Consider the following 21456-nt stretch of genomic DNA (forward strand, 5'->3'; position numbering starts at 1 on the left):
GGTGGATTACCTGAGGTCAGGAGTTCAAGACCAGCCTGACCGACATGGTGAAACACCAGGAACCTGCAGCCATCACAATATCTTTGCAGAGTAACCATGAGAAATTACCCGGAATAGTTTTCAGCAGCAGGTTCTCCATGTTGGAGAACCCAGCTCCACTCCAGCTCGGGCAGACCTTGGTGGGGGCACTGGAAGGCCAACACGGTGAAAAATACAAAAATTAGCCAGGCATGGTGGCATGTGCCTGTAGTCCCAGCTACTCAGGAGGCTGAGGCAGGAGGATTGTTTGAACCCTGGGGGCAGAAGTTGCAGTGAGCTGAGATCACACCACTGCACTCCAGAATGGGCGAGAGTGAGAAAAAAAACACCATCATAAACACCGTACTTTGTGAACTAAAGTCTGGTTGCCAGGGGCTTGCCAGAGCTGGGGATATCCAAGGGTTTGTGTCCTGCACCCCAGGCCAGACTCACCACTCCTGTATGTGTGCACAAACACACCCCATCATGCTAACATTCCCATGTTGTTACCATACACACATCAACCCCTCCAGCCCGACACAGCCCACCACAGCATAACCAGAGGTGTCCATTCACTAATTGTCCTGGTCAAAATCTATCCAGAGAAACTGCACACCTGCGATTCCCGAAACAACATCTCCAACGTACCAGGATGGGAGGCAGGAGGCCAAAAGGAGCGCACAGTCCCACCAGGTGCACAGACTCACCAGGCGCACAGAGCCCTGGCCACCAGGCACATTGCGCACCTGCGTCAGGGCTTTTAGGCCAGATGCCCACAAAGTTAGAAACCAGGTGAGCATCTGGGTATATTCTATGAGTCTTATTAGGTTTTTTTTTGAGACAGAGTTTCGCTCTTGTTGCCCAGGCTGGAGCACAATGGCGCAATCTCGGCTCACTGCAACCTCTGCCTCCTGGGCCCAGGCAATTCTCCTGCCTCAGCCTCCTGAGTAGCTGGGATTACAGGCACACGCCACTACACCCAGCTAATTTTTTGTATCTTTAGGTCAGGGGGGGCAGATAGGCTGGGCCAGGCTAGGTGGCACCTGTGGTCTGTCTTTGGCCTGTCGCATGAGCTCTGCTGGGCTGCTGTAGCGGTTGCCACCTGCATGTGGGGAGCTGTTGGTAGTGTCAGGGGAGGGGAAGGGGTTCTGCTGAGGAGCCTGGGGAGTGGTGTCTCTCGGGTGGCCAGCCTGGTGATGGACACTTGGTGCCTCTTCTCTCACTGGCTCATAGTGCTCCTGGCTCTGCAGTGTAAGAGCCCCGCATGGCTGAGGGTCTATCCAGAAGTACTTGAGAAGGACAGACTGGAGTCCTGGAAAGCTGGCCTGGCCCCAAAGTGGGGTGGATGCTCTCCAACTCCAGATGTTTCCTCTGGTGTCCCAGGTGCCCCTTGCATGGATGGGGGCTGACCCCTGCATAAGCTGGGACTGGGCGGCCCTGTCCATGGAAGGCAGGGGTCAACCACCCCCAGGTGGCTGAAGGGGTCAGGCTGGGCCTGCCCTGCCGCCACCTCCATGGGGACTGCAAATGAGTAGCCCTGGATGGGGGAATCCCAAATGCTGCCCAAATGGTGGGTACCACATGGGTTGACACAGAAAGCAGGGTCTGAGGAGATCAAGGACCCCTGATCCTGACCACTGTGTGTGGAGGTCCAGGGCATAGATTCTTTGCAAAAATCCAGAACACCAGGGCGTGGTGGAGCCAGGTGTCCAGGAACATTTTCTCCTACAGAGAGAAAAGGTGTGTGGCTTGGCTGAAAACCCTCAGCAGGGCGGCTTGGGCTGGAGGCCGGGGGCAGTGGGCTGAGGTCAAAGGCTGGCTTCCGGCACATCTCAAAGTTCAAAGGCACTGCCTGGCTGTGCTGAGGCCACCACTGTGGGGGGCCTCGGAGGAGGTTCTGGAGTGTGGGGCCAGGGATAGGGGGGCCAGTGACAAGAAAATGCGGGGGATGTGCTTGAGGGTAGCTGGGCCCCAAGCCCATGTTTGGAGGTGGAGCTACTTCCGTGGCTAGTGGGCCTGAGGCCAGAGAAGATAGTGGCTTCGGGGTCTGCAGAGAAGTCATTCTGGCTGATGGGGACAAGTCCACATTCCCACTGTCATAAAAACGGGTCTCCTTCTCCCTGTGGAGTCCTCTTCCTTGGCTGGGTGGTGGCAGGTGGCAGTCCTGAGGTCCTGCAGGGTCCAAGTCAGCTCCCTGAAGCTTCTCTTTGCACAGATGCTGGCTGAGACTGGTGACACCCAGGTGCTGGAGAGTAGAGCAAAGATTGGGCTGTTCTTCCTTGCCCTTCTCCAGCAAGGTCTCAATGAGGGTCAGGAAGGAGCTGCCTTCCTCCTCCTCTTTCTTTTCCCTGTCTTCACATCTGTCGTCAGACCCCTGCCTCTCCAAGGGTGGGCCCTGGAGGGTGGGGGCAATGCAGGACAAGTACATGGATTCATCTTGCTGCATCATGGTTCCAAAGAGAGAGCTCGGGCATGAAGGGTCCTGGCCAGCTGGAAGACCCTTCCTAGCCCTGGCCCTCTTCCTGGCTGGGAGGGCAGTCAGGGTGCTCGGGAGGCTGCTCTCGTACAGGATGGCCTCCCCAGTAGTGAAAGTGAATGGCAGCTGCAGGTCACGCTTGCGCAGGTGCTCCTCACCCTCCAAGTTCCTGTGGTTAAGGAAACATAAGCCCACATCCAGGAACGGGTATGTGAATGAGGAAGGGGCAGGACATCATCTTTTCTGTCTTTTCCAGCCAAGGAAAAAAGAAAAGCAACAATAGCAAGTTCACTTGCTTTTCTCTTGCATTTTCTAGAGTACAATATTCTTCATAAATACTCTCTATCTTGCATTATGAAATAGTCTCAGATAAAACTGCTTACATGTGGGCTGAGTATTCCAAAATTCAATGTAGGAATTCCCTAAACTTCAAGTTTACTTTGAAAATAAATCATTACACAAAAATGACATATGAACCGCTTATCACTGGGTAGAATGATTTCTCCCCTCCTCCCTCCCTTCCAACAGACTCAAGGGACATGGCTATTATCAGGCTGCCCTGACAGTCACTAACACTGTGACTGTACTGTACCCAGTAAGGTATGGAACCTTCCTTCAGTGATCTGTCCCTGCTTGGAACTGCAAATTTTGTTTGAAGTCCCACAAAGGAAAACTAGCTGAATTAAGTCTGGCAGAAGCTGACCAGCATGATATGGACACAGGACACTCACTGGATGAACTTTTCAAGAAGCGGAAGCCCACTTCATACCTTTTGTTATACCCTTGTCTTTAAATTTGCATTGTCTCATGTTAGCATAGCTACTCTGGTGCTCCTGTGCTGTTTATATCTTATGCTTCTTTACTTAGGTACTTAGGTACTTTCAGTGTGCTAGTGCCATTATTTAAAAATGTTATAAGCAACAGAAAATGGACTAAGACATTCATCATTGCATTTCCCATTCTGACCATCCATTTTATACAGACATGCCACAAAGCCATATGGGGGCTGGGCCATGCAGGTTCACAGGCTGGAAGAGAACACTTTGTGGTCTGATATCCTGGCAATGTAAAAAGAATCGACAATGAAACGCTTTCTGCTGGTATGCACATCACAGTTCACACAGTAGGCTGCAGACGGACAAGACTTCAACATGAAACCTTGGTCTTCTGAAAGTTAATGGCAGACACTCTGCATCACCCAGGAAGTGTCACGGGAGCTGCTTTTAGCCTGCCCTGCCCTGAGATGAGCCTACAGAGTGAAAGCTTTGATGCCTTTCCTCTTAGAAGACCCCATGGCACAGAATTACACCAGAAGTGAGGAAAGTAGGCTGAAGGAATGCCATTTCTGAGGAGGCACACTGCTAGTGTAAACCAAAAAGTATATGAGACAGGTCTCAATTTAGAAGTTTATTTTGCCAAGGTTAAGGACATACACCTTGGAGACAAGTCTGTTCCCCAAAGATGATTTTGAGGGAGGCTGAGGCAGGTGGATCATGAAGTCAGGAGATGAGACCAGCCTGGCCAACACGGCGAAACCCCTTCTCTACTAAAATACAAAAATTAGCCGGGCGTGATGGCGTATGCCTGTAGTCCCAGCTACTTGGGAGGCTAAGGCAGGAGAATTGCTTGACCCCAGGAGGCAGAGGTTGCCGTGAGCCAAGATCGCGCCACTGCACTCCAGCATGGGCGACAGAGTGGGACTCCATCTCAAAAAACATTAATAATAATAATAAAAAGCCACAGACACTTTCTCCGGCGAGACTCGGCCTCAAAGGCTCTGCCCGCCAAGGCTGGACGAAGCCGACCTATTCTGCTGGCTCCGCACTGGGAAACGACGCACTCTCCCTAGTGTATAGTCGGCGAACCCGAGGCCCAGGAGGGGTTCAGCCTTCCCTCCAATGTCAAACAACTGGACAAGAGGAGCCCGGGGCCACCGGCTCAGGCCTGGAGGATACGGAGGGACTTCTGGGGTTGCGGCCTTGTGGGGTAGGGACACCGTGCTCGCCGCCATCAGCCCGCCTTCTGTCTGGCTCTCATTTCCGACCCTCAGGACAGGTCCGGGACCCGCAGCGTGGCCTGTGGGGCTTCACTTCCGTCTCGCCTCGATGACGCAGACGCCTGACCCTAACTTACCGACAGGCCCGAGAAGGCCCGGACCAACAGCGTGACCAGTGGGGCTTCACTTCCGTCTCGCCTTGATGACGCAGACGCCTGACCCTAACTTAACGACAGGCCCGAGAAGGCCGGGACCAACAGCGTGACCAGTGGGGCTTCACTTCCGTCTCGCCTTGATGACGCAGACGCCCGAACCTCCCTTACAACCGGGCCCAGGGATCCGCATGTACTACTGGGCCGTGGGACCTCAGTCGAGACCCGGCCCTTACAAGGCCACCCCCAGGGACTCCATTTCCGTTAGGCTGCGCCCCTAACACGCGGCCCCCCGCTTCTGCAGGGGCGCCCTGACCACTTACGTGAGGGCCCTCTGTCTGGCGACGATGCATGCGGGCCGGCCTCCGCGGAACAGCAGGCGCGCGTTGGACTGCACCCACAGCCAGCCGGCCTGCTTGGTGAGCAGCCGGAACACCGTGAGCCCGCTCTCGCCCGTCCTCATCACTGCAGAAGAGAGAGGAGAGACGGGGCTCGTCCCGAGGCCGCCCGCCACCCCCTTCTCAGAGCCCTCAGGAGCCGCCCCGCGGGAGGAGCCCCGAGCGGGGTGCGAGGGTCAAGCCCGCCTCCCTCCGGGCAGCGTGAGGCCCCCAGGGCGCGTCTGGAACTCACTCCGCACGTGGTTCTCGGCGCAGTACATCATGTCTGCCGCGTGGATGAACTGGTAGCCGGATCCCCTCCTGCGGAGCTCGCTGTCAGTGTAGCCCAGAATCACCTTCCCTCTGTAGAGGAGACACCGCACGTCCTTATGTATCAGCGCGGAAGCGGAATGCCGGGAGGAATGAAGACTCACTGCCCTACCCCACACTTTGCACAGCTCCTCACAGTTCTCCTTTTGGACTTGAGCCAAGGAGGAATCAGCCTCCCCGCGCCTGGAAAACCAGGTCTGGGAGGGCAGCTCTCCCATCAGCAGGGCTGGGGCGAGACCTTTAAGGGGCCGCCACAGTGAAAAGGTAGTGGTGACCTCTCAGACCCTTCGGCCACACGTGCAGTTTCATAATTCTGCTTTAAGCCTGTTTTTATTTACCTGTGGTGTAGAGCAAGCGTTCCTGGCCTGTAGTCAAGGGAATCTCAAACTACTTGTGGGAGAACACGTGTTTTTAAGTATTCCACGGCTTTCATCAAATGGGGCACCATTATCGTAGCAGAAAAGATCAGGCTTACAAGTCATACTACTACATGCTACTTACTCTAAAGCCAGTGTTTTCTAGACTCCATTCTAAGAAACACTGGTATTGTTGCATGTTAGTTGGTATTTGCCCAAGAAGGCTTCCATTGTTAAGTAAGTTTGAAAAAAATGGACCAAACTAATTAGATTTCTTCCTAGTGGGTTCACTATGATCTGTTAATGGGAGTCTCCAAGAAGGAGATAAGTATTTCCCAAGATTGACTCTCCGTGTCACACTCTCACTCAAATGCTGTATCTTACATGGAAGATTTGGTACATTTTCTGTAAACACAGCGTATTTTCTACTGACTCATTTCACAGAACCCATTTGGACAGGATTGGCTAATTATTCGTGCCTTGCCTTTGGTTGTAGGCTTAGAATTTTGCCGTAACTAGTCTTGGAGCACTACTCCTAGGAGTCGTGTTTTCCAGTCAGAGGGATATACCTGGAATCACAGGCTATAGGTGTGAAATCCAATTTGTGTTTTGTTTGGAAAAGAAATGTTTTGTTTTGGAGCTCTAGGATGGTGAGAGGCTGACGAGGTGTTGCAGTGGCAAACAGGGTTAGCTGAGGAGACAAGAAGGTGCCGTCTTCTGACTTAGTGTTCTGCCCAGGGAGGAATTTGAGATGGCCCTGGAAATTCAATTCCTGGAAAAAGAAAACCACAAACGTAATGATCACAGAATACAAGAGGATGTTAAGTAGCTAAAACTGTATAAAGTTTTCCCCTTATGGAATTCAGGGGAGTCCAGTATCCTGCTGGGAGCCAAACAGGCAGAGCTCCCCTTGAAGCCCTCACATAGCACACGTGTGTGCAAACCTGGAACCTCATTCTTCTGGCCTGCCCAGCAGGTGCTCATCATTTTTCATGGCTCCTCAGCCCTCCCTCAGGGCTCTGACCCATGCAGCTCTTTTCCCAAAGCCGCAGGGCACAGTGTTAGTTAAGCTGTGAGGGGATATACAATTCCAGGTGATGGTGAAGAAGATGGATGTTAACATCCTGAATTCACTGGGAAGTCCCCAATATAGGGCTGTACCAGAGTTAACAGGTGTATTTGAATTTTAAGTAAATATATCCCAAGGGTTAATGAGGCAGAGGAAGTTTCAAAAGACAACTCAGTCTTCAACAGGCGTGACACTCTGAAATGTTAGTGAGCTGAAGCTCTGAGTACCATTTCTGGGGTAGTGAGGAGGCTTGGCCCAACCCTTGGACAGTGCTCCACCTGAGCAGACTTAAATGCTGGTTTTGCAAGTCCTGACCCTGTAAAGACACTATAATTACCAGAAACCCAGAATTGTCCAGCAGGCAGCGGAACCGACAGACAAAGCTTCTCTCCAGGTAGGAAGGGTCTTCCAAGGGCAGATGCTGCAAGCTGGCAGGAGGGGTGCCACTAAATGGGAGGGAACTTTCTCCAGGCAGCGCTGGAAAGACAGAGAGACACCCTGAGGAGACTCCACCAGTGCAGCCATTGTCACAGACGTGAAATACTAAAGTTATGGAAGCAGCTGGTGGGTAGAGAAAATGGGACGCAAGCCCTGAGGCCAAGTGAACTGTGTCCTTCACTTGGCAGGATGACTTGGATCAGCCACTCAGGCTGGCTTTCTCACACGTCATGTGATGCTAGCAGTCCCTCCTGCCTGCCTGCCTTCGCCATGTCATGAGGACCAAGATGAAAACGGGATGATGCACTGTAATATGTCTATCCATCCACTGCTTATCCTGTTGAGATATAACTACAGCCAACCACTTGTCATCACCTTCACCTCTACTGTGCTGATCAGTTTCCTTATTATGAGATGAGCTGAACATTATGGTGAACCTGGACCCAGACTGGAGCTTCACTTGTTTTGCAACTCTGATTAGGTTATTCAACCTCTCTATGGGCCTCGGTTTTCTCATCTGACTTAATAAGATTGCTAGGAGAATTAGACAACTTTACGTATGTAAAGCACTTGGAATAGTGCCTGGTGCACTGTAACCTCTATAAGACTTTGCTGTTATTATCTTTTTTTTCTCGCCTTAACCTTCTAACTGGTATCCCTGCTTCCACCCTTGCACCTTGCCATCTGTCCTTCACTCAGCTGACATAGTGACATTAAAATATGTCACATCATGTCATTTCTCTGTTTAGAACTCTCCAGTTACTTCCCACCTGAGAGTCTTCTTAGTGGCCTGAGATGCTCACCTGATGTTGATGTGCACCTCCCAACCCTGCAATCCCTTACCAGTCTTCCCTTCACTCCGTAACCTCCCTTCACTTCTTGCTATTCCACAGCTATTCCAGACAAGTCAGATTATATTTATACCTGCCTTAAGGGCTTTGCACTCTTGCTGTTCCTTCCACCTGCATTGCTCTCCCCCAGTTTATCCATATCTCTTTATTTTTAATTGATGAGTAAAATATGTATATGTTTATGGTGAATAACATTTTGATATATGTATACATTGTAGAATGACTAAATCAAGCTATTTAACATATGCATTACCTCGCATACTTATTTTTGTGGTTATCCATACTCTTCAAATGATAGTGTGTGTGTCCATCCTCTCTCCTTAATTTAGTTTCTTCCTGGCACTTCTCCACCAGAAATATTATTTATTCATGTCTTTATCTTTGGCCCTCTTACCCCACTGAAATTTAAGATCCATTGGAGTAGGAACTTGGTCTATTTTTCTCTCTACTGTGTGCCTAGAACACAGACTGGCACACAATAGATGCTCAGTAAACATTAAATGGAAGACTGAGCTAAGTGTGGTAGAGTGATAATTTTCTCATTCTCGTTTTCTAGAGTGAATGTCAGTTACTGCCCCTTCAGCAGGAAAAGAAAACATTAGGCATAGAAAAGTGACTGGATATTCTGTATTACCAGGAAAAAACACTTGTGTGGAGAATGCTACTTTGATCTTTTCTGGGGTGCTGATTCAGCCTCCTCTCTTTCCCATCCTAGGCATTTGTAGGGAAATCCTCTCAAGAGAGTAACAAGAGGAACATCAAATTCTTGGGTCTAAAAATAAAAGTCTCATCTCTGCCTCATTAGAAAGTCAAGGGTGCAAAACCCAAATCTATTGTTTTGACCTAATTCTAAGCCTGACAAATCGATTATATTTACACCTGTGGGTCTCTGTGTCACATAAAAATTTAATTTATCTAGACTCAAGTTTTGTGGAAGAATAAGATGAAAGCAAGCTTATAGTAGATTAGCAATCCTAAATGTTTTCATGGGAGGAATGAAGGGAAGGACTTGCTCAGTGTCTGATAAGTTTTACTACTGTTTCTGATTAATCTGATTTAATAAGGCCTCTAGCACAGTGCCTGGTATATGGTAGATGCTCAGAAATGTTGGAACATATAATTTACACATGTGCATAAAGTGTACATCAACTTGAATTTGGGTTAGATGGAGTGGTCCTTAGATGTTTTATGGCATATTTATAGCACTGTGATTAAAGTTTTATTGTATTTCGAGGACTTGTCATGCACACATAAACATGGAGTTAGACTACTGCAGAGTTTCTGCTACTGTGGCAGTGTAAGGGTATAAAAGGAATTTAAAATGTGGAATTATATGTAAAATTTCAGAGTATTCACTTTTAAAGATGCAATTCAAACTTGGTGGTGTCAGGATGTGCACAAAATCCTGCACATGCACATTGTGACATTCACAAATATATTTTGATTGTGATTTAAAATCCAGGAAACTCTTCTTAAATGGGGATGAAAATTCCAATCAATATTTAGGGGTAGAAATAAGAATGGAAGATTCCAGGGAAGTGAAATCAAGGATTATAATGGTACATTGTAAATTTACCTCAGGCTTGCTGCCTCAAAGTATGTTATATGCATATCTTACATATAAAATAAGGCATAAATAAAAGCGATAGTATTTCATACTTGACTTCAAAGTACTAGGAGTGAAGTGAGATAATTCAGAGGAATGTTGACCTCACTATTTTTTTAACAAACGCCAGAACTGCGGGGCATAGCTATTCAATTTATTCAACAAAAAACCTGTTATTACTAACAATGTTTAAAGTTTTACCAAATATTTAAGATTTATGTATGGAAATATGGTTGGTACATAAAGTTACTAGTTTCTTTGAGAAAGAAATGAATAAATATAAGGAACCACTGAGTTAGACACAGCAACAATGGAGGACCTAGTGAGAGGTGAAGATACTGGACTGTTGGCATTGTATCTTGGCCTTAGGCTACTTGGGTGGCAAAGATCCCACTCTACTCCAATGCTTTGTTTCTAGAGCTCTGACACAGAGGTGCTGGAGTGGGTGCCCACTCTACTCCCACAGCCCAGGCTGAACTTCAGATCTCTGTTCCTGCCCCTCTGACCCCTGGCCAATGTGGACATGGTGGGGCACAGAATGAATCATCACACAGAGGCGCAAAGCTCAATGCTGAGGCTACGGATCCTGACTGACTTCAAGGAGCTGAAAATCTGATGAGGGGTGGCAAGGAAGAAAGTAAGATCTATTTTGTGAAAAGTAACCGCCCAGCTGACCTTAGGCTGGCTGAGAGAGGTTTGTGTGGAATGTCTGGAGAGGAAGCAGCTTTGGAGAAAGATGGATTAAAATTTTCACAGTAGCCAAAGTGGATCTGAATTAAAGGCAAGTCTCCCAAAGTCACACAACTATACTTTATAGTGAGCCTTTAGGTTTATTTTTGTTTAATATTTTAGACTCCCTACCATGAAAAGGATATTATTAGTGTGCAAATACTGGCCTATGGCTTCATTATTTTTCTTGGTCAAACCTGCAGGTGTGAGTATTCTTTTCTGATCATCATTCACAACAAAACAGTGAAGAGCCTTTCCTTCCATCCTGTGTGGGTGCATAAAATGCACTCTAAATCCCTGGAGAAGGGACCTGTGTCTGGGCTTACAAAATGGTATTTACCCGTAAATGACAATATTGCTTATTGGTGAGTGTCTATGGTTTCCCACCAGCCAACAGAGTAACACACATCTAGGTCATAATGGCCCACCAACCTATGTGCTCATCAGATGCACAGCTGTGAGCCTCTTGGCCACCTGAACATGGTTTAGGGGATGCAGGGCATTTCCTCCAGTGTGAGTTCTGCCAGATGGACCCATATGGACAGCTTCAGTCTCCTCATCTGCACATTCATTTATTCAAGCAACTAATATTTACTGAGTGCTCACTGTGTGTCAGGTACTCTTCTAGGCACTGAGGATATGCCAGTAAACAAGATAGTCAAGAATCCCTTCCTGCATCTTATTGCTAGTAAAAACAACAGAAATTCATGCCACATGTATGTTTTCCAGTTATTAGAGGATCAGATGAGTTCAGAGATGTGAGAGGGTTCTAAAAGATGCAGAGTCCTGTGTCAGCACATGCCACTTCGTTCCTGATACATCTCGTCATCAAGTACAGAGAACTGAACCAGTGCTGTTATGCTTTCTGAAACTGAGAATGTCCAGCTCCCTAATCTAATTTCCTTCTCATGGACTTCACGGGTCGAAACACAGGTACAGGGTTGATTTTACGTCCCACCACTTTTTCCTCTGAGCTGGTGACTTACGGCTGGTGTCCGAATCTGCCTCTCTGCTGACTGGCGCTGTGTCTGGAGGCCAGCGTAACTGGCTCTGGAACATGGCTCTGTCCTCCTTGTGGATCAGCTCGAACACACTCTGATAGATGACATCTGACTACAAAGACCAAGGGGCAGAGTCACACTCCCAAAGTTTTCTATCTTCCCAAGGCCAGCATGTGACCCATTTACTTCAGATGTCCCTGAGTCTATCCAGCCCCTCTGATACCCTCCCCAAAAACTGTGTATCCTTGTCCCCCCAGTCCTCAGGGCTAGCCGGTGCTCTCTGCTCCTGCTTCCTCTTCTGGTCTTGTATAGCCCATTTTCTCAGGCTGCTGCTCTCCCCAGACCCAGAACATAATATATGAGGCAGGCATCCTATGGTTTTTGGAAATCATGCCTGTACTTTATGGTGAAAAGGATGGCAGTTCTTGGGGGCAGTGGAAGGACCTGTCCCCCAAGAACTTTGTGACTGTACAGGAGATAAGTAACAAAGAAGTAGCCAGGAGTTGCCTGAGATGGGGACACCCATGGGAAGGGACTAATGGCCCTTGAAAGTTGGCTTGAAGTTCTATGGAAGAAGAATGTGGAGTTTCAATGGAAGTCAGTCATCAGGTCTTCTGGGTAGCTGATATGGTTTGGCTCTGGGTAACACGGTGCTACTTGTCTATTTTTGTTTTTGTTGCCTGTGCTTTTGAGGTCTTAGCCATAAAAACTTTGCTTAGATCAGTGTCCTGAAGCACTTCCTCTATGTTTTCTTCTAGTAGTTTTATAGTTTTAGGTCATACATTTAAGTCTTTAATCCATTTGAGTTGATTTTTGTATATAGTAAGAGATAATGGTCTAGTTTCATTTTTCTGCATATGAATATCCAGTTTTCCCAGCATGATTTATTGAAGAGGGTATCCTTTCACCAATGTGTTCTTGGCATCTTTGTTGAGTTTTACAGTTTCTAATGTTTATCTTGTTATTGATTTCTAGTTTAATTCCATTGTGGTCTGAGAAAATACTTGATATAATTTTGCTTTTTAAAAGTTTGTTGAAATTTATTTTGTGGCCTAGAATGTGGTGTATCCTGGAGAGTGTTCCATGTGCTAATGAGAAGAATCTGCATACTACAGCTCTTGGATGAAATGTTCTGTAAATGTCTCTTAGGTCCATTTGATTGATGTATAGTGTAGCTTGAGTCGGACGTTTCTCTGTTCATTTTGTTTCTCGACGATCTGCCCCGTGCTGAAAGTGGGATGTTCAAATCCCCAATGACTATTGTACTGGGGTCTGTCTCTTTTTATCTCTAACATTTGCTTTATATATTTGTGTGCTCTGGTGTTTGGTGTAATTGTTACTTCCTCTTGTTGAATTGCTCACTTTATCATTAAATAATGACTTTCTTATCTATTTTTGTGTTTTTGATTTAAAGTCTATTTTATCCTGTGTAAATATAGATACTCCTGCATGCTCTTGGTTTCCATTTGTGTATCATATCTTTTTCCATCTTTTCACTTTCAGTCTGTGTGTGCCTTTACAGAAGAAGTGCATTTCTTGTAACCAGCTTATAGTCATGTCTTTTTTTAAAAAAATCCATTCAGCCAGTCTTTATCTTTTAATAGGGGAGTTTAAGGTATTTACATTTGAGATTGTTATTGATGGGTAAGGACTTACTCCTGTCATTTATTAAATGTTTTCTGATTGTTTTGTAACATTTTGTTCTTTTCTTCCTCTCTTACTGTTTATCTTTTTGATTTTGTGTTTTTATGTAGTGACATATTTGATTATTTTTCTCATTTGTGTATCTGCTTTACCAGTGAATTTTATACTTCTGCATGCTTTCACAATAGTAGATATCTTTTTGCTTCCAGATGTAGGAATCTCTTAAATTATTTCTTGTAGAACTCGGCTATGGTTGATGAATTTCCCCAAATTTTGTTTACCTGGGAAATACTTTTTTTCCCTTCATTTCTAAAGGATAGCTTTGTGGGGTACAGTATCCCTTCTGGCAGGTATTTTCTTTGTTAAATATATCATCTCATTTTCTCCTGGCCTACAAGATTTCTGCTGAGACATCTGCTGTCAGTCATGGGATTCCATTTCACCTGACCTGATGTTTTTCTCTTGCTGATTTTAGAATTCGCTATTTGTCTTTTACTTTTGACAGTTTGACAAATGTTCCTCAGAGGGCACTTCTTTGGGTTGAATATTTAAGGAACTTTGAGCTTCCTGTATCTGGATGTCTATTTCTCCCTGAAACCTGGAAAGTTTTCAGCTATTATTTTATTAAATAGGTTTCCCATTTCTTCCCCTTCTGCAACTTCCAAAATGTGAATATGTGTTTGCTTGATGGTATCCCATATGTCATGTAGGCCTTCTTCATTCTTTTTTATTTTTCTTCTTTCTTTTGTCTGGGTTATTCCAAAAGACCTGTCATCAAATTCAGAAATTCCTTCTTTTTGATCTAGTCTATTGTTGAAGCTTTCAATTATTTATATGTATACACACACACACACACACACACACATATATAATTTTAGATGAAGTCTAACTTACTCTGTCCCCCAGGCTGGCATGCAGTGGCACAATCTTGGCTCATTGCAACCTCAGCCTCCTGCATTAAAGTGATTCTCCTGCCTCAGCCTCCTGAGTAGCTGGGATTACAGGTGTCTGCCTCCACACCTAGCTAATTTTTGTGTTTTTTAGTAGAGAGAAAGTTTCACCATGTTGGCCAGGCTGGTCTCAAACTCCTAACCTCAAGTGATCTACCCACCCTGGCCTACCAAAGTGCTGGGATTACAGGTGTGAGCCACTGTGCCTGGCCTTCAGTTGTATTTTTTATTCCATTCATTGAATTCTTCAGTTCCAGAATTTCTGTCTGGTTCTTTGTAAATGATATCTATCTTTTTGTTGAATTTTTCATTCAGGTCACAAATTTTTTTCCTGACTTCTTTGTTTTGTCTGTGTTTTTTTGAATCTCACTGAGTTTCTTTAAGATCATTATTTTGAAATCCATTTTAGACATTTCTAAATTTACTTTTCTTCAGGCTCTGTTACTGGAGAATAATTGTGTGTCTTTAGAGGGGTTATGTTTTCTTGCTTTTTAATGCGTCTTGTGTCCCTACATCGATATCTGCACATCTGGTATAACAGGTACTTCTTCCAATTTTATGGAGTAGCTTGGGGAAGACTTTTTTCTGTAGATGTAACTGTATTATCCTTTGGGTAGGATGCATTGGCTTTGGTTCTGGTTGGGCATGGTAGCATAGTCTCTATATTTCTTTGGCTGCAATCAGTGTCAGTGGTGTCTATGATTTCCTCAGTGGCTTACAATGTGGTTATTTCTCAAGGCTGTGGCAAGGCTTTACTGGTGGTGGGGATGCTGGTGGACTAGACCTCTGGGTCCTGGTGGGCACTGGTGGTGGTAGTGGTCAACTTTGGGCAGGCTACTCCTTGGGCTCCTGGGTGATGAGTGCAGGCACATGGCAGCTCCACTGCTGGAGTGGACAGGATTGCTGGTGATGGTGGGCCCTGAGCAGGTTGGTCCTCAGGCCCCCAGTAACCCATGTGGACACCAGCTGTGGTGGCAGCTGGACCCAAGCAGGCTAGTCCTTGGTCCCTATGCTGTTGCACAAGCATTGGCCATGGCAGCAGTGAGCCCCAGAAGGGGTGGTCCTTGAGCCCCAGATAGTGTGAATGGGGAGCTGGTGGTGGCAGTGGTGGGCCTGGATGAGTCAGTTCTTGGGTCCTGTGGTGGCCCATACTGACACCAGTGGTTGTGACAGCAGGCCCTAGGTGGTCTAGTCCCAGCCTCTAGGTAGTATGCATGGGTGTGCAGAAGGCCCACTGTTGGACATTGTGGGATGGCTGCTGGTGGCAGCAGCCCTGAGCACATGGCTCCAAGGCTTTGGGGACTGCCTTCTTTGGCTCTGTATGAACCGAGAGTTCCTGATGTGCTGAACTGCCTGTTCCCCAGTTTGTAGGGTGCTGATGGGTTCAGGTGCCAGGGATGTGCCCACCTCTGCATCCAGCTAGTATTGCAACACTGCAGCTCTCTGGGTGGGTACAGGGGCGTGTTAGTGGGGCGCCAGTGATGTGGAGATACAGAGGCTACTGGGCCCCAGGGCAGGATATGGTCTGGTAGTGTCTCTACTCTCAAAATGGTGCTGGGTTACAGCAGCTTGGGTTTTAGGGGTAGGTGAGACCTAGCATGAACTTCCTCTCTGGAATGATGCTGTTGTGTAGACTCCAGGCAGCTCCCTATACTAGGCCAAGGGCCCATGAGGGTTGAGGGGCTCTCCGGTAGCTAGGATTGCCAATATCTGTGGTGGGAATGAAGGCTGCTAGGGATCTCCTGCTAACCTTTTCCTGGCAAGGGAGAATCCCTCCTTGGTCTGAGCCCATCTGAGCTGGCTGCTTTGCTTCCCTCTCCATGCTGCTGTTTTGAGTTTCTGTGCCTCAGAGGGTCACTGTCACTTTCCTGCTGAATTCCATTATTCTACCTTAGGTATTCTATTCAGTATGTGGTTATCTGCCTGCTGTTTTGATCCTTCTTTGTGGAGGAGGTGAGTGCTGAGTGCCTCTAGTCCGCCACCTTGATGTCTCTTACTGCTACAGCGTTTTAGAAATCCTTTCCATTGCATGGCGTTCCTGGTGTATGCGGTGCTTGCATATGCATTGCTGTAATTCAGTCTGCACAACAGGACTGTCAGGTATGGAATATGTTCTCTCAGTGGAGGTGGTTAAAATGCAGATCTCCAGCTGCTGGGAGTATAACTAAGTCACGCCTTTCAGAGCTTACAGGGTGCTGCACATTTCAGAGTGCAGCAGTGTTTCAGCTGCTGCACTGAAATGCATTATGGCTGTGGCTTTAAGGCAAGTATGGTCCTGGGAGACACAGGACTTCTCTGATGGGAACCTTGGCTTGAGGGCTCCCTCTGGCCTTGTCAAACTTCCTCAGAGCTGTACTGCAGTCTAAGACTTTCCCATTTAACCTTCCTCTTCCATCCCTCCTTCTTTCACAAGGGCCACATCTGAATTTCTCAGGGCTTAGGATTTCACACCCTAGTAAACACCCCAGAAAATGGGGCAAACTCACTGCTGGGGTGGCTGCTAGAATTCTGGGAAAACCCAATGGTCAGCAACCTGCTAGTACCTGAGTTGTCCTGGTGGCAGAGGAAGCAATAAAGGGGTGTGGGAAAGGTGTGTGCTGGAATAAGTGCATCTTGTGATTCCAGAAGACCCACCAGAAATTATGTTTCATGGGAGGGCCCAGGAGCCAAACCACTCTCCAAGGCCATCAGGAGTGCACTAGGGGAAGGACACCAGCGTCACTGTGAAGTCTGCTGGCAGGCAGCTCTTCTATGGAGGTCAGCACTATTGGTAGGAGAAGAAGCCACAGAGTTGGGCTCATTAATATCCATAGCGATAATGGAGCCCTAAAGTAATAGAGGCCAGGTGGTGGCACTCATTCAGCAGAAGCCAGCAGGCTGCAATTACAGTGACAACTGGCAAGGCTGAGGCACACGCAGCCAAGAGGCTTGGCCCATAGGGAGTGGTGGAGGTGGTTAACGGAGTGTGGTGTCCCTGGGGGTGAATAGATGACAGCCAGCAATGATGCTGCTTAAGAGAAAAAGGGCCAGCATGGATGTTAGAAGGCTGAGGGCTTTTGCCTCAATGAAAGGTGGAAATCCTTTGCTCAGTTTTACAATTTCCAGCCTGTAATTCACTGACTGAAGAGGTGGCTGGGTCCCTAGGAGTAAGAGCACTGGAATACCATGGCAAGACATTCACTCAGGTGACCACAACTTCCATCCAACAGATGAAAATATCTGGATGTTCTCCTTCCCCCCACTGTACGGTCACCTGAGTAATGTCTGAAGGTGCACTTAGGGAATCCCCAGGTACACAGCTGCCACTGTAGTGACTCAGCCTATGGCCCATCTGGGGCAGCCAGTGATGGAGGTGGGCTTGTGCCACACGGCCCAGTCATCCTGCCTGCTTGGCTGTGCACCTTTTCTACAGGGGGTTCTTTTGGTGGACACCGATGAATGAAACAAATATCTTCACCCTTGGCACCCACGTCCACTGAAGCGACATGCCTTATTTCAGACATCCTTGTCTCTAATCTTCCTGCTTTTCCCTTCCAGGCCCTGACATGACAGACAGACCACTGGCCACTGCTGAAGAATCTAGACACATCTGCACTGTGGTGCACATCTCCCTCCACGAGGTTGATGGCCAGGTGCTCTGCTCTCACCTCTCCCCCTTCAAAGCTGGCAGCCTTCATTCACTTTGGAGGGAACCTGACCACTGGACCCTGAAGAACTTCCCTCAAGTGCAGCTGTCTGCATTTTAAGGGCTCACTCATCTCCCTTCCGTTGGGGCACCTGTGTCTTGAGGCCTGGCCTCCCTAACCTCCTTGCTCCTCCTGCCCAATCTGCATGTTGTTGTCACTGTAAGTGACCAGTGTCACATCCCATGTGATGTCCAGGTCTCTTCAAATTGTGTTAGGACACAGGGGAAGGGTTAACATGGCCTTGAAGCAAATGTTTAAATGAATATTTTCTGTCCCACATGAACATGTTTTTTTCTGATCTCTTTTTTTGAAACTGTAATGGGAAAGAAGACATTTGCCAAATCTCTGGCCACATACCAAGCACCTGAGGGCCCATTAATCTGCTCAAGCAGTTATACTGTGCTCTGCTCACTGCTGAACTCAGGCCCACGGCTTGGTGACATCTGAGCAGTCTACAGTAATTCCTGGAAACCATCAATTCCTTTAGGGCCCACACAGGGGAATCCAATGGAGACACGAGGGGACCAGCAACTCTGTGTTGCTTAGGCTTTCATGATGTCACTACTTTCTGCCACCTCCCTGGGATATGACTTACTATCGTGGCTTCAGAGATTCCCCTGGGCCTTATCCACCATGATGCTTCTCATTCCACAGGCCAAGGACCCAGTCAGGAAGTCAGTCCAACTACCAATCAGCTACGTCAGCCTCAACGATCAGCACAGGGAACAGGTGAGTTCCCGCTGGGTGGGTCCAGACCATAGCTGGACGGTAGCTGGCACTTGATCAGCCCCCACCCTGTGTGAAGGCCACAATCACACCTTGGATCTCTGGGCTCAGCCCACAGGATTGAAGATTTGGGTCACACCCAGGGGAGCCATCAGCATATGCTGAGGTGAGGCTGAGGGCAGGTGGGTTCAGAACAGGGGTTGGGGACGGAAAGGCTGCTCCCCTGAGATCGGCTACACCGACTGGGGACTGCAGTTTGCCCTACTCAACTCTCCCTTTTGAGCTTCCCTCAGGAAGAGAGACTCACAGGAACCAAGGAGGGAGGAGCTGCTCCCCACCACATGGGGAACTTGCTCTGTGCAGCAGCTGGGGGAGTGTGGCAGCCGTGGAAATGTGCCCCTGGGCTCTGACTGAGGGGCTCGTGCCTGCTGCACCTCATGGCTCCACCACTGTGTTCAGGTGTCCCTAGCCAGTGACTGAGTGTAGCAGGGACACCAAGGCAGGCCTGTTCCGAGGGGACTCTGAACGCCTCTGACGGGTGATTCTGGATTAAGAACTTCCCATCAGCCTTGCTGAATTCTCTTAGAACTTTAAGCCACAAACGTTTGTCCTCTGTCTCCTGCCCAAGGGTCAGACCTGCGTGGAAGCGTGGCAGCTCCCTTGCCCACAGCTGCCTCTCCGTGTTTCTCAGAGGATTCTCCCTGAGGAGTCCTGCGTGACATCTGCTTCTTAATGGACCGGGCCTAACACATCCTCCAACAGGTGAGGAAGCCAACGTGTCAGGAAGGTTCATTTTAAAGACACAGAGTACGTGTGGGAGGGACTGGGACTTCCATCATAGCCCCTCAGAGACCAGGCTGCATGTGGCCCTGTCCCACCCCTGACTCACTCACTTCCCTGAAATGAAACAAAACTGCTCACCTGATGAAATCCCAGATAGTCCTGGACTGTGGGAGAGACGTAAAAGATGTAGCCATCCTCTGTGACTGCCATGAGGAAGCCGTTGAGGGCCTGGGGAGAGGCGGAGAAGAGAGTCGTTCAGACTGGGTTGTTAATTAGTCTCGCTTCTGGCCCGGGCCCAGGCCCTGGGTGTTTCTGTGAAACTACTCTGGCATCAACTGCCACCACACCCTGGGCTGTCCCTTCCAAAAGCAGGGCCCAGGGCACCCAGCTCGTCTGCTTTCTCACTGAGCTCAGCTCAAATGGAGCCCACACTGGCTCCCAAGAAGAGGCGTGTGTGTGTGTGTGTGTGTCCCCGAGGCCACAAAGTAGAGCCGAGTTCCAACTTCCTGTAACGTCAGTCTAATGAGAACACCGTAAACTGAAAAATTAAGAAAACAAACATGTATCTGTACTGTCTCTTCTCTCTCCCTCAATACAAAGTGTATACATTACATATGTGCACACACACACCTTCATCCCAGGAGGAAGATCAGAAGACATTTGGGGATTTTAAAACCCAGAAGAAGAGGACTCACTGTGTTGTTACGGTTTTTCTCATGTGTCTCTGTCGTAGTCCCACCCCCAGGGTTTAGCCTGTTTGCTGGCAACACCAAAGGCAGGGAGCCCTCGTCTGTGAGGAGACAGACACAGCAGGCCCATGCTCTCCACTGGCTGAGGCTGCACACGGGGCTCACCTGGACAGGGCCACCGAAATCATGCTCACTCCTCCTCCCCTCTGGGAGCCACACAGTAGAAACTAGGAATATAAATTTTTAACCGTTTCTTCAAGAAATCCTGAGAAGGATGCAGCCTTAGGACAAAAAAGTCTTTTGGTTGAGGTGAGTTTTAATTTTGAACCTTCAATTGAAAACAGTTTTCTACATTCTTTCAAGGAAATGTATCTTAAAGCCACTAATCACTCTCTTCCTCAATATTTCCAAGAAAAAATGACAAATACTTGCTCATTAGGAAAGTTTTCACTCAGTGAATATTTTGAACAAACATGTTGCTAAGTCTTAGCCTGAAACCAACTTCAGGTAAAGCATATCCCATGGCCTTTAGGAGAAGAGGATTTTCAAGGGAGACAGACTGTGCAGGGAGCAGGGTTGAGAGGGTGGTTCAGCTTGGAAGGAACAGGGTGCTCCCAGCGTGGGGTGAGGTGTGGGGGATGCACCAGTTTAGGGTGTTGATCACACAAAAAGGTGTAAAGGTGCTGTGCGTGGTGGCTCACACCTGTAATCCCAGCACTTTGGGAAGCCAAGGCTGGCAATCACCTGAGATCGGGAAGTCGAGACCAGCTTGACCAACACGGAGAAACCCCGTCTCTACTAAAAATACAAAATGAGCTGGGCATGGTGGTGCATATCTGTATCCATATCTGCATCTATGGTGGCACACAGCTGTAATCCCAGCTACTCAGGTGGCCTTTGCAAAGATTTCATGACAAGGACACCAAAAGCAATCGCAACAAAAATGAAAACTGACAAATGGGACCTAATTAAACTAAAGAGCTTCTGCAGAGAAAAAACAAAAACAAAAATCTATCAACAGAGTGAACAGACAAACTCCTACAGAATAGGAGAAAATATGTGCACACTATGCATCCAAGAAAGGCCTGATATCCAAAATCTAAGAAGTGTAAACAAATTAACAAGCGAAAATCAAATAACGCAGTTAAAAAGTAGGTAAAGGACAAGAACAGACACTTCTCAGAAGAAGAATCTATGTGGCCAACAAACAAATGAAAAAACTGCTCAACATCACTAATCCCTAGAGAAATACGGATCAAAACCAGAGATACTATCTCACGCCAGTCAGAATGGCTATTATTTAAAAAGTCAAAATGTTACAATTGCTAATTTTTATTTTTATTTTGTAGAGCTGAGGTTTTGCCACATTGCCCAGGTTGGTCTTGAACTCCTGGACTCAAGCAATCTGCTGCCTCCGCCCAAAGTACTGGGATTGTTAGCCACTGTGCCTGGCCTCCATATCATTATTACAACCAAACAAATAGAACATCAATGATTATTCTATTTGGATTGCAAATCATTCCTATTTTTACTGTTTTTAAAATTCCTTTATACTCTATGTCTGTTCTTCATTCATAAT

At 47.5% G+C, this 21456-nt stretch overlaps 2 protein-coding genes across 5 annotated transcripts; one reads left to right on the forward strand and one right to left on the reverse strand.

Annotated features, from left to right (window-relative positions):
- Nucleotides 1-502: 502 nt before the first annotated feature.
- On the reverse strand, nt 503-21267 carry LOC100396909 (uncharacterized). The gene is made up of 7 exons (XM_035282953.3): nt 19327-21267; nt 11385-11511; nt 7112-7251; nt 6275-6477; nt 5273-5382; nt 4966-5107; nt 503-2663 (listed from the first exon to the last, which is right to left on the reverse strand). Exons 1-7 carry the CDS (start codon nt 19396-19398, stop codon nt 1295-1297), a joined length of 2163 nt encoding a protein of 720 aa, XP_035138844.3. The 5' UTR covers nt 19399-21267; the 3' UTR covers nt 503-1294.
- Nucleotides 4785-21453, forward strand: LOC144580675 (uncharacterized). 4 transcript variants are annotated; one of them, XR_013530640.1, is made up of 5 exons: nt 4785-11331; nt 17531-17838; nt 18334-18408; nt 19034-19167; nt 21227-21443. XR_013530640.1 is itself a non-coding variant. In XM_078358700.1 (5 exons), the coding sequence occupies exons 1-4, from the start codon at nt 11307-11309 to the stop codon at nt 19136-19138; spliced, it is 300 nt and encodes a 99-aa protein (XP_078214826.1). In that variant the 5' UTR covers nt 4785-11306; the 3' UTR covers nt 19139-19167; nt 21227-21451. The 4 variants fall into 4 exon arrangements, 2 of the variants coding, with proteins under 2 accessions (XP_078214826.1, XP_078214825.1); XM_078358700.1 differs by having other exon boundaries at nt 17531-17625; nt 21227-21451; XM_078358699.1 differs by having other exon boundaries at nt 4785-5544; nt 17531-17625; nt 21227-21446.
- The last annotated feature ends 3 nt before the right edge of the window (nt 21454-21456 follow it).

The sequence above is a fragment of the Callithrix jacchus genome, chromosome 21, assembly GCF_049354715.1.
Source record: "Callithrix jacchus isolate 240 chromosome 21, calJac240_pri, whole genome shotgun sequence".
Taxonomy (NCBI): domain Eukaryota; kingdom Metazoa; phylum Chordata; class Mammalia; order Primates; family Cebidae; genus Callithrix; species Callithrix jacchus.